The sequence below is a fragment of the Ixodes scapularis genome, unplaced genomic scaffold (assembly GCF_016920785.2).
Source record: "Ixodes scapularis isolate PalLabHiFi unplaced genomic scaffold, ASM1692078v2 PGA_scaffold9__187_contigs__length_104089568, whole genome shotgun sequence".
Taxonomy (NCBI): Eukaryota; Metazoa; Arthropoda; class Arachnida; order Ixodida; family Ixodidae; genus Ixodes; species Ixodes scapularis.
In genome coordinates, this window is record NW_024609884.1 from 77,716,730 (window position 1) to 77,729,411 (window position 12,682).

The following is a 12,682-nucleotide window of genomic DNA, read 5'->3' on the forward strand; positions in this document are numbered from 1 at the left end:
CTCACGCGATTGGTCCTCCCCCCCTCCCCCCTCGATGCGATGCGCATCGGTCGTATCCATGCATACGCAGTCTGCCTGGAAACTCTCTGGCGCCCGTGTGCAGCGTCCGTCTCGTGCGTGTCTTGGTTCGCAGAACCCAAGCACGAGGGAGGAACTGTCCCGGCCCGCCCCGGTGGCTGCGCCGCTGCTGGGAGGTCTCCTGGCGCTGCTGGGCTCCCTCCTGGTCGTCGGACTGCTGCTCGTGATGGCGCTCCGCCGACGCCGTCAGTGGTGTGGCCGGGGCCCGGGCTCGGCGCCCGGCTCGCTGAACAAGTGCATGCAGCAGTACGTGACCAACCCGACCTACTACGCGTCCGCGCCCGAGACTCCGCTGCGCAAGGTGCTACACGACGTGGAGATTTGCGCCGACAACATCTGCTTCGTCGAGGAGATCGGCGAAGGGTGCTTCGGCAAAGTGCACAAGGGTACGGCCACGCATGAACCCTAGGCTTGTTCGTCGGGAAAAAGCGACCGACCGGCCGCGTGTTTGCGTCTCACTCATATTAGAGCGCTTTAGCTCAGGTGTGCTAGCGCGCCGCAGCTCGGAGCCCGTGGAGGGAGAGCTCGCGCTGCAGAGCCCAGGGTAGAGTAGGGCAGGGGCGGATGCAGGAATTTCCTGAGGGGGGGGGTCAGGTGTTGGTCAGCGTACCATTTGTTTAGGAACCCCCTCACCCTCTCCCTCGTTTCACGCCCTAAATTTTACACATGCAGAAATCAAGAGGGGGGTCAGGACATCCGGACCCCCCCCCCCCCCTCTAAATCCGCCCCTGGGGTAGGGTGTACTTAGAAACATAGAGTTATTACAATAAACGCTAGAGGCTCAGCTGGCGCTTGTATCTACGGGACTTGCGGTTGCAAATTGAAGCAGACAGCAACCAGTCTACTTTGCCAGTCTTCCTGTGTATTCCTATGGGAAAACGCGCGTGAATTTTGTCTCTTCGCCGGAGAATAATAGAAATCAGCGTAGTTTCTTTACTCGTAACGGGTACTATGTAGCTTTATTCACACTATCAAAAGGTAATTTATTGGGTTAATGGGTTTTGTTTTTTATTAGTGAGCGTTGTTTAAGTTATCAAAAATTTGAGGCCCAGGTCTATTTAGTACAGCGTGATATGTCGATACAAACTATCAATCCAAGCAAAAAGAACAATTAAAAAGTGCGTAGGGTTTATTCAAGCCATAATAGCACTCAAGCTGTAATAAAACACGTACTAATCCAGTACGTGTTTTTCGTTCCACAACTCCGTGCTTCGTTCTTGTCTTCTGTTTTGATCGTCTGATCTGGCATATATTAGCATCCTTTTGGTGTTTTGTCAAGCTGATTCACACTGTGTGCTTAATAGTATTGCCTATATGCGTAAATACGTGCCCTTATAATAGTAGTCTGCAACATAAACACGTATTATACATGTGTATTGGACTATTTTAGCGCAGTGTTCGACGCCATGAAGTTTAAAGAAAAACGCTCTAACTGACACACATTTTTGTACATCCCATTGTAAAACGTTCCAAACGTTTCATTCTGTCGCAACACTAATCGATATTTGCTCTTATAATCGAGCGGGAAGAAAAAACGCATTTGCGTTTTCTCGTAGGAATGGATTACCGGAAGTCAAATTTAGAGTGGTTGCTGTCTGCTTCAAAATGCAACAGCACACGAGCGCCCCCTGAACCTCTAGCGTTTATTGTAATAACTCTTTGCTTACAACGAAATACTTTCCATCCTATCTCACACCCCTGTAAAAAAGTGTGACTTGCTCGAGTGACAGAAGCTTATATTCGAAGGGCAAGTGCCGTTTGGGAGAGGTAAGTTACTTACAGTCTCGCTTCTTTGAATATTTTTTTTATAGAAGAATAATTGTCTATCTCACCTTACATACCAGCATTAAGGAAGCGAAGTTTGATTATGATATGATATGCGATGTTTTCCTCTCCACTTTAGTTTCGAAGCTTTTTTTTAATTATTTTTCGGCGGCTGTACATTTTGCAGACCGTTAAATACGTAGTTTTTGTTCTGGTGTTAATACATCGTTTTTGTGTAGCATGGATTAATGAAGCCGAATTTTTCTTGACCTGCATTTTGAGCCAAAGCTTATAGGCCAGGAAATGTATGAATTGATTTCATCTAGTGAGCATGCATTATATAAAAATAAACACCAGGATTCGCGAGGTAAACGGAGCAACCTCAATTGCTGAAGTTTATTGAAGAGCAATCCACTTGGAGAAATTTGTTTTCTTCGACATGTCACGTAGGTCACATTCTTCTTAGACGTTTTTCTTCTTCTTTTTTTTATGCATCCGTTTTGTACTTAAAAGGTTAAAACAGCGCGAAAAACGACAGACAGTGTAAAGGAGGACGCAGACAGAACGCTGTCAGTGTCCTCCTTTACCCTTTGTGTCGTTTTTTGCGGTGTTTTAACCTTTTAAGTATGTCATACCAAGTCGCCCAGGCTTCAACTTTAGCAACATTCGTTTCGTTTTGTTTTCCTTCAGAAAAAAAAAATGCAAACGCGTGACGCACTCAATTTTTTATTTGCTTAAAATCAGACTATCTTTTTCCTCGAAAGGAGAGGCGCCGCTCGGCGTCCGAAGCAAGGAGTGTTTCTCTTGGCATATGTTGTTGTAACCCACGTTGCACACCGGCACAAAAACAACACCGCTGTCTTTTTCTTCGCAGTATTTGACATCGTTGAGAGTCCATTTGTCTCTTCGGCACAGCTAACAGCCACGCAATATTGTATCGCTTCACACACAACGCAAAACACAAAGAAATAGTCAAACCAAAACGCCCCAAGCCAGCCTCGCTAAACGCTGCTCGACCGGCCTCCTGGTCCCGCCGCTGTGACTGGCAGCGCCACCCCAGGCCCCTGCGACAGAATTGAATCACACGATACCCAGCTCGTACGGAGAAGCCGACACGGTTGGCACACCTCCCAGCTCTAGTACATCCTACCCAGGGTGTTCAATCCCCACCCGTTTAGATCTGGATGAGTACCGTAGCAGAGTGCGGTCATGTGCCACTCCTGCGTGATACATGCACGTTCAAGACACCCAGGCTAGCAGTCGTATTACACTAGCAAAATTTCATAACAAAAACAAAGAGCAGACGCCCATAGAGGCTGACTAATGGCAAATTCGTGTGGTCATTTACCGGCAAAATATTTTGCCATGATCTTCGGCAAGGGCCTTCGCGTCATCAAAGGCCGACGAATGCAACCTGTTCGAGTGGCGCTTTTCAGGCGCGAGCCGGCAATTTGCCCGCACAATTTTTCCCAAACCCCAAGAGGTGGGGCAGCTTGTCTGCCAGACTGTGTCCGGTATCGTCACATCCGAATAGGGAAGGGGAACCAAATGAAACAATGTTCGCCAACAGCGGCAAATAGCGGGTTCGAGTCGCGAAGGAAGCAATTGGGACAGACAGACTTTTGTGCTCCGAGACAAGTAAGCAAAAACAACAAAGATAAAGATAATTAATATTCTAAAGGAAGCTTTTTTTAAAGAGTCTAGCTTAATTGCGCAAGGTGAGTTTCCTCTGGGACACAGGTTGCATCACTATCCACACATTATATTTTTTTACAGCGGTGTAATAACACGTTATTATAATAACGTGTTATTACACCGCTGTAAAAATGTTTTTAACTACGCATCGAGGTTGATTTATAATCGAAATTCTATATTGCGACGTCTATCACATATTCCGCAGAAGCAAAAAAAAAATAAATAAAAAGTAATTTTGACTTATAAAAAAACAATATGCATGGGAAGGAACGAAACCGATTAATCGAGAATTGATCGATTAAAGGGTGGTGATTAATCGGGTTAAAAGTTTTAATCGACGCCCAGCCTTAGTTGAGATGCGAAAGTCAAGCTCAGGACGCCCGCGTTCCGCGTTCTGCCGCGTTCGGCGAGGGCGTTGGAGACAAAGGCATGTAGCTTGAGGTCTCCCCACTAATCATCCCAAATAGAGCTCGGTGTTCTGACGTCCCCTCTCGCCTCCTCCTCTCCCTTACATTCTCGGCGCACAGGGAAGCTACAGGGAGGATCAAAATAAGTGGGTCACAGCTCAGAGCTCCTATTGGGAAACCTTGCAAGCCCTCCGATAACAGACTGGAAGCGGTCTGTATGGGAAAATAAACGCAAACCGAAACGCGTCCCCCGTATTTTATTTGTATATTTTGCGTGTCTTTATTGTTATCGAACCGCGGTAAGGGTCATGCTCGGTATGTACGACTCGCGTCGCCAAGGTGGATCTGTTGGCCGTGTGTGTTAGCGCACAACAGCGTGGAGCGCGTGGAATGCGCTGTGAGACGGCAAATCTACGAGTATGTTCGAAAGCTTCTTATTGACTTATGGTGAATTCCACTCGTAGATCTGGAGCGCTTTCCAAAATCCGTGAGGGAGGCAAAATTCCGCTCCGTGGGACCCGCTCCGAATCGACGAGGGGAAGATAAACTTGCGTTTTTGGAGCGACTTCCCCCACACCCCTTCCCACCCATTTTCCCTCCGCCGTACAAAATGGTCGCTGCTCGAACAGTCCCACCAACGCCTCAGCCGGCAAATCTTTCCGACGACCAGTGACGCCTGTCACTGCTTAGCTGCAGAAGTAACACGCGACACAGACCGGGCGAAATTATACGTACCACGGCGCCCATGTCACAAATAACAAAGACGTCCGCGTTCGGCACCGTCACATACCTTTCGGCCGCCTCGAAGCGGTGGGGCAGGGACAGCGATTGCCAGCGGTGGAGTTCAGATTTGTAGTACGACTTTAATAAACACAGAGGTAACAAACCATCACTTGCGCGGTCGTTGCCTAACCACTTCTTGCTTTATTTCACGGGAAAACGCCGACGGAGTGCAGTGCAAAAGGGTAAACAATCACTGGCTGCAGAACGAATAGGCCTAACCTTGCGTCTGCCTCCGGCTTTTCTGTCGTTCCTTTTCTCGTTCTTCCTCTCGCGATCACAGAGTCAGCGCTTACGATTTGCCACGCTCCACAATCCCGGATTTTTATCCCTGGTCTACGCGAAGTAGAAGCGTTGGAGCCGTCACAATCCAGAGTAAACAACCGACGCACCAGAACAGATCAAACTCCACGACCCGACCGGCCCGCCGATCTCTCCAACCTCGCCGCGCATGCGCACCGCCGATTTAGACGGAAATCACGTGGGCCGCTCTGTCAACTTCCGGAGAGATCTGTGGAACCCCGCAGAGCAAGTTCGGCGGAGTTTGGGGCGCTCCGTGGAGCGGGCGCTGCCAGAGATCTACGAGCGGAAGATGACCAACTTGAGCCAGATCTGCGAGCGGAATATGCGCGCTCCAAATGGAGCGGTCTTGGAGCGCTCGAGATCTGCGAGTGGAATTCCCCATTAGAGATGACTTTATTTTGGGTGAAATAAAGAGCCTAGAGGTGCTCCTCTGCTAAGTGGACAAGAGCCAACTACCTATCATAACTTAATATGCTACGCTGTGTACTGAGGCTCACTGGGACCTACTTACATTACACCGACTGCAACGGGTTTCTTTTAAAGGCACACTTATATAGGCGCAGACACTCTTTTTGACACATTTCTTTATGAACAACCATTCAAGAGTTCTTTTAAGAACTTTCTTATAACGGTTATTCATCAAGAACGTTTTAGAAGTGCTTATCAGCTCGGTTTTTCGATGAATCAGTTCACCATAAAGAACCCTTATCGAGTAATTCTAAGATTTTTTTTTGAAAAACTGTTTCTCATTAAAAGCATTTGAAGAGTTTTTTTAAGCTCTTTTGGCCAGAAATTTGTGACAGGCGCTTTTAGTTCACTTCTCTGGCCCCACGCTATAAGTTTTATGACGTGTGAAAATTCCCGCCAACGTGATGTGCGCCGAGTGAAGAAAACCCAGTAATTTTAAAGATATAAAAGGATGACATAATGAGTGGCGGTTACAACATACCGATAACTTTATCATTCTCCTTCACCATTTCACGGCGATACTGCGGTCAAAGGAAGATCATCGGAAATTCTAAACAATTTCGCAGAAATCCTCACACGGATTTCTATAGTTCTTATAGTTGACTTGGAGGGCGATATACTTAGGTACCGTCAGATATACTGTGTTTCCAGTGAGCAAACTGGGGGCAAAACATAGTATGTCTTGCCCCCAGTTTCTGGGAGCAAAACATGCTATTATTAGTGGTTGATTATGTACAAGACGTATCTAAGGATGGATTGTCAGCTTATGTACTCCACGGCCATAATTGTTTTCGCGTTGATTTATTTCCACTTTCCGCCTGGTGGAATACTGTCACCAATAAAAAAAATCAGATGAATTAAGAACAAGAAAATAAGCGTTTAGGGGGTGAACTTGCAACTACAAACTTAAAGAGAAAGGTGCCACGAATCTTGCTTCGGCGGCGGAAGGTGACTGACCCGAGGCAGCACGTTACCGCTACTTTCATACACGCGGCACGTTCAGGAATGTTCTGAACAAGAACACTCGATGACAGCTCCGTGAATGGGCAGGAATTTCTTAGAACACGATAAAAAATAAAGCGCATAAAAATACGAGGGGACAAGAATTAAACACAGAAGACAGATAAAGCGCTATTTTTCATCATGTTCAACTAGTACACACGCACTCGCCTAGCTTATCACCCTACAACAGTTCGTTTCTTAGAAGAGTATACAAAATTGATAACATAAGGATCCGGGACAAACGGGCTTCGACCCCATCCCTTTACGTGACAGCCGCATACTTTGCCAACTCTGCCACGCACGCGGCATTTTTGTCGGATGCGGAAGATAACACAAGTCAGTGACACACAATCGCGCTGAAAAAGTAAAAGACACCAGCCATCTTTGTTAATGGCGAAGATGCTACAAGTCTTTGAGGGTAGACAACGCCTCAAAAAGTGGTAAAAGGTGGCAAAAAGTGAAATGTAGGCACCTGCGCCTCGCCAGGGAACTTTTTAAAGACAACTCCTTTTCTAGCTAAAGACAGAATATAAAATTTAGAGTCCTCGAGCCCATCGTGGAACTATGGCAAGTACTCCAAAAAGAATTCTTTTTGGGAAAAAAAGGTCCCAAAGTGGGGATGGGTTTACTGTTTATATGCGTTCGTTCATCTTTTTTAAATTCAAGCACATGCGCCTCATCCATCATCTTTTTGAAGTCTGCTGAAAACTTAACTGGTACTGAAATGCAAAATGTATGGCCCTCAACAATAAGCTGCTACCATGGCAAATCCTCTAAAACGAGCCATATTTCTGTAAACATGTCTCGAAGTGGACATCGTTCGGCTATTTTCAGGCATTCGATCATTTCAGACTTGTGCACCCGCGCTTCATCCAGGAACTTCTTAAAATCGGCCTAGTTGTTAACTGTTGACAAAACACACAATTTAGGGCTCATGACTACAAGCTGCTGCTATGGCAAATCCTCTCAAATGAGCCATTTTTGAGAAAGCTTGTCTCGAGGTGGACATAGTCCTTCCGTTTTTAGGCATTCGTTCATCATTTCAAATTCGGGCACCCGCACCTCATCCAGGAACTTTTCGAGATCGGCCGAATTTTTAATTGGTGACGGAATACAAACTTTAAGGCCGCCGAATACAAGCCTCTGCTATTGGCGTCAGCCCGCTTGGAAGAATGTGATATCGAGTTGGATATTTTTCAATACACTATTTTCACGCTTTTCTTTTTTTTTTTTTTTTTTTTGTTGTTGTTTCTGGGTGTGTTCAGGGCGACTGGGATTATTTTGATATAAATATCTGATACGCGGCTAAATATTACTTTTGACATCGGAATTTTCAGTTCACAAGATCAATCATACTCTCATAAATCGTTTACTCACCGCAGTGCTTCCATTTCTTACATTAGCAAAGTCACCGTTATAATCACAAAGCAATAATAATGAGTGAAACTATTTTGAAAACTTAATTTATTATTTTATATTATCGTAATACACACAGCTGTGTTTGTGTTCTAGCTTATTGATATCAGTAGCAGAATACTGGAAATGATCGTAAACGTCTAAACGAGAAGCAATCCGCCTTATTCGGCAAATTTGTCTCAGGAACCCAAGAAAATCATTTTGGGAGAAACAAAATGTACCCAGCACGTTATCGATTTCTGTGGTCCACTGTAGTCAAATGGCAAATCTTGTTTCTTTTTTTTTTTTTTTAATTGTGTTGGATTTGAACTTTGTTGTTTCTGAAAAATTGGTGTGAGCTGCTTTCTAAATATTATTTTCTACAGATGTAATACACACCTTAGACACTACAGATTTTGTCGTATTATTGGGAATGGATCCTAGGTAATTTATAGAGTAAAAGCGATTGGCTTATACTTATTAACAGTAGACTTCGATTAACTTGGATACTATCCGATGTACCGCCACTACGGATACTATCCGTAGTGGCGGTACATCTAAAAGTTTATTCGACCGAGGAACCTGCAGTTTAGACGTCATCATCTTGACATTTTGTCACTAGAAAAGCCATATATTGCCGCGCGCAAGGCTGAGAAAGCAACGCTCGGTCGCGGTCCTCCAGAAAGCTCCCGTTTATTCATGTACCGCCCGTAACTTCTATCATTTATCCTGCTTTTGTTTTCTAGAAAGTGCGTGTTCATTCTCGCCCCGATCACGCGACGCTCGAACCGTTTTCGCCGAATCTTCGAGATACTGACACACTCTAGATAAAAGGCCGCCCGCGACCTTGTCGAGTCAGTCTCGCCCTAGCGCTCGATTCTGCTGACACGCCGACTTCGACGCCCGCGACGCTCTGCTTTCTTCTGTTTCCTTCTTTATTTTTTTTGGCACAAGTTCGCCACATTAAACGTTTATTTCTTTCTGTTTATTTCTTGTTTTTTTGTTTGGTCACCACTCGTGACATTTGGTGGAGGTGCGGGGTACCGCATGCCCCTGCCGCGTACCCCTCCGAGGGCCCACAGTGCAAGTCCGACGCCTAGCCCACGAAGAACCGACGAAAGCACTTCCGAGATCCGGTTCAGTCGTCGCACCCAAGGTCTACACCCGGAATTCGGACCTCTACCGCCCAAGACTAAGCAGCCAACGAGGCCAACGATGGACAGCCAGTCGTCCCAGAACCCGTCCACCGCCAGCGTCGTATACCTGCCCGTCGCACCCAAAACTCCGACGCCTTTCCACGGAGACACCCACGAGGACATCGAGGACTGGCTGCAACATTATGAACGTGTGGCCCGACATAACGGGTGGTCAGCTGAGCACTGCTTGCAGAACCTTTACTTCTCGCTGGAAGGTACTGCAAGGTACTGGCTGGAGAACCACGAGGCTTCTTTAACCTCGTGGGAGGTGTGCAAGCAAGAGCTAGTGAAGACGTTTACCAGCCAACACCGACGCGAGAGGGCCGAAGACATCCTTCGAACAAGGACCCAAGGTCTGAATGAAAGCATCACCAGCTTCGTTGAGGATGTTCTTCGCCTGAGCGCCCGCGCCGATCCTCAGGCTACAGAGGAGAAGCTGCGACACCTGATGAGGGGTGTCAAAAGCGAGATATTCGGAGGTCTCATTCGCAATCCTCCGACAACTGTCGACGGGTTCGTCACGGAGGCGACGAATATGGAGCGTGCGCTACTAGCACGCGCCAGACACTACGAGCGGCACCCTGGCGTGACTACTCTGGCGACATCCGGATACGACCTTGGTACCGACCTCCCAGGCATCCGTGACATCATCCGTGAAGTCGTCCGGGAAGAAATCCGCAAGATGCTCCCCGCTACGGATCGCTCGTCCTCCATGTCGCTCGCCGAGGTCGTCCGAGAGGAAGTCCACCGAGCCTTCCAACCTGAGATTCCGATCAAAACGACGACGCCAGAGGAGCCTACTTTGAGCTACGCCGCCATGGCCCGAAGATCGCCGCAAGCTAACCGCCAGACCACGGCGCCACCCCGACGAGACCCTCCGATGCCACAGTATCCTCGACGCCAGGAAGGACAAGTCCACGACGTTCGCCCGGAGCAACCCTCGTCGAGGAAGACCGACGTGTGGCGAACGGCCGACCGACGCCCGCTCTGCTACCACTGCGGGGAAGCCAACCATGTGTACCGCCGATGCCCATACCGACGACTCGGGCTGCGCGGATTCCACCCAAACGACCCGCGCCCCCGGTGCGGTGAACGCCCTCGGGAGATCGACGAGTACCTGCGACGACCCCAGTCCCCCGAGCCTGCGTCCCGCCGAGAGTTCCGGTCGCCATCGCCACGACGTCCAGCTTCGCCGATGCACCGACCCCGACGTGAAAGCCTGTCGCCCCTCGCTCCTCGCCGGGGAAACTAGGCGCGGCAACCCCTGGAGGTGGAGTTGCCGAAGACGACCGACGTAAAGAGCCTCCAAGAACGCCGGAGCGCTCCCACTCTCCCGACGCCACGCATCGCTACGACGCCCCTGCAACGGTGTCCAACAACCTAAACGTCGTCATCGACGGTCACGACGCATCGGCACTCGTGGACACCGGAGCAGACTACTCAGTCTTGAGTGGGAGGCTCTCCCGCCGCCTTCGAAAAGTCACGACGCCGTGGGATGGACCTCAAATACGAACCGCCGGTGGGCACCTCATCACACCAATCGGGCGATGCACCGCTCGCGTCGAGATCCACGGTGAGACGTGCCCTGTAAAGTTCGTCGTTCTGCAAGACTGTTCGAGGGACGTTATCCTCGGAATGGACTTCCTCTGCGAGTATGGCGCCGTCATCGACCTCGGAGCAAACCGGTTGACGCTGCGAAAGCCTGTTTCACCCCCGGAGGAACCCAAAGCGACGTCATCTGCAGTCCGAGTCCTCGCCAGCCACGTTAACTTACCGCCGCGGTCGAGTGTTTTCGTACCCGTCGGGATCACCGAAGATTTCTGCGGCGAAGTTCTGCTCGAAGGAAGCCTCCAGTTGCTTCTGGGAAGAGGAATAGGCGTCGCAAGAGGAGTTGCTGAACTTCAGGATGGCCGCACTGTGGTCCTCGTCACGAACTTCCGAAACGAAGCGCAACACCTCACAAAGGGTGCAGCCGTGGGCCAGGTCGAGGAACTCCAAAACTCCGCCGCTGTCGCCGCCATTACTGATGAATTCTCGCCACTTCAGCAAGACAGTGCGTCGCCAGCGCAGCTCGACATTGACCCTAAACTCCCGGGCCCGAAACGACGACAGTTGATTAACCTTCTCGCCGAATACCGCGACTCCTTTGCCACGTCGTCGAAGGTGCGCCAAACCACCGTTGCGAAGCACCGCATCGTTACCGAGGACGACGCGCGCCCTGTGCATCGATCGCCATACAGAGTCTCCGTTAAGGAAAGGCAGGCGATCCAGGAGCAAGTTCAAGAAATGCTGAACGACGACATAATTCAACCTTCAAGCAGTCCTTGGGCCTCTCCAGTCGTACTGGTTAAGAAGAAAGACGGGACGCTTAGGTTCTGTGTAGACTACCGGCAGCTGAACACGGTGACGAAGAAAGACGTCTACCCACTCCCCCGCATCGACGACACTCTAGACCGGCTGCGCCACTCTCGATATTTCTCATCGATGGACCTGAAGAGCGGCTACTGGCAGATCGAAGTCGACGAAAGGGACCGAGAAAAGACAGCCTTCGTCACGCCGGATGGACTGTACGAGTTCAAAGTGATGCCCTTCGGACTGTGCACGGCGCCAGCAACTTTCCAACGTGTCATGGACACCGTACTGGCAGGACTGAAGTGGCAGAGCTGTCTCGTCTACCTCGACGACGTCGTCGTGTTTTCCAGCGACTTCGACGAGCACTTGCGACGACTCCGAGCAGTTCTCCAAGCCATACGGACCGCCGGACTCACCCTGAAGCCGTCAAAGTGTCGGTTCGCTTATGACGAACTGAAGTTCCTCGGCCACGTGGTTAGTAACGAAGGTGTCCGCCCAGACCCCGAGAAGACTCGTGCCGTCGCAGCATTTCCAGCGCCAAGAGACAAGAAGGCCGTCCGAAGGTTCCTTGGGCTATGTGCCTACTATCGGCGCTTCGTTCGAGATTTCGCAAGAATTTCCGCACCGCTCACACACCTCACGAAGGACGCCGAGAAGTTCGAATGGGCCGATGAACAGCAGCAGGCATTTGACGAGCTGAAGCGACGACTGCAGACTCCTCCTGTTCTTGGACATTTCGACCAGGATGCGGAAACCGAGATTCACACGGACGCAAGTAACGCAGGGCTTGGCGCGGTTTTGGTTCAAGTACAAGAAGGCACCGAGCGAGTCATCGCCTACGCAAGTCGGACATTGACCAAGGCGGAGAGAAATTACTCCACGACTGAAAAAGAATGCCTTGCGGTCGTCTGGGCAATCACGAAGTTTCGTCCGTACTTATACGGGAGCCCGTTCCGGGTAGTCACGGACCACCACTCGCTCTGCTGGCTTGCGAACCTCAAGGACCCGTCAGGACGCCTCGCGCGGTGGAGTCTCCGACTACAAGAGTTCAACATGACCGTCGTCTACAAGTCAGGCCGCAAGCACAGCGACGCCGACTGCCTGTCCAGAGCTCCCGTCGCAACACCTTCCGGCAGCAGCGACGACGATGACGACGAGTGTTTTCTGGGCGCAGTGAACATCGACGACATGGCCCGGCGTCAACGAGACGATCCTGAGCTGCGCGCACTAATAGAGCGCCTG

The 12,682-nt window shown here is 49.7% G+C and overlaps 1 protein-coding gene across 1 annotated transcript in view; it reads left to right on the forward strand.

Moving 5' to 3' along the window:
* The window catches only part of LOC121045535 (BDNF/NT-3 growth factors receptor), a 410,804-nt gene that overhangs the window by 353,877 nt on the left and 44,245 nt on the right, over nt 1-12,682 (forward strand). Inside the window, exon 4 of the mRNA XM_042287447.1 lies at nt 134-464. Within this exon, the coding sequence (XP_042143381.1) occupies nt 134-464 (331 nt within the window). The remainder of the gene's footprint in view (nt 1-133; nt 465-12,682) is intronic.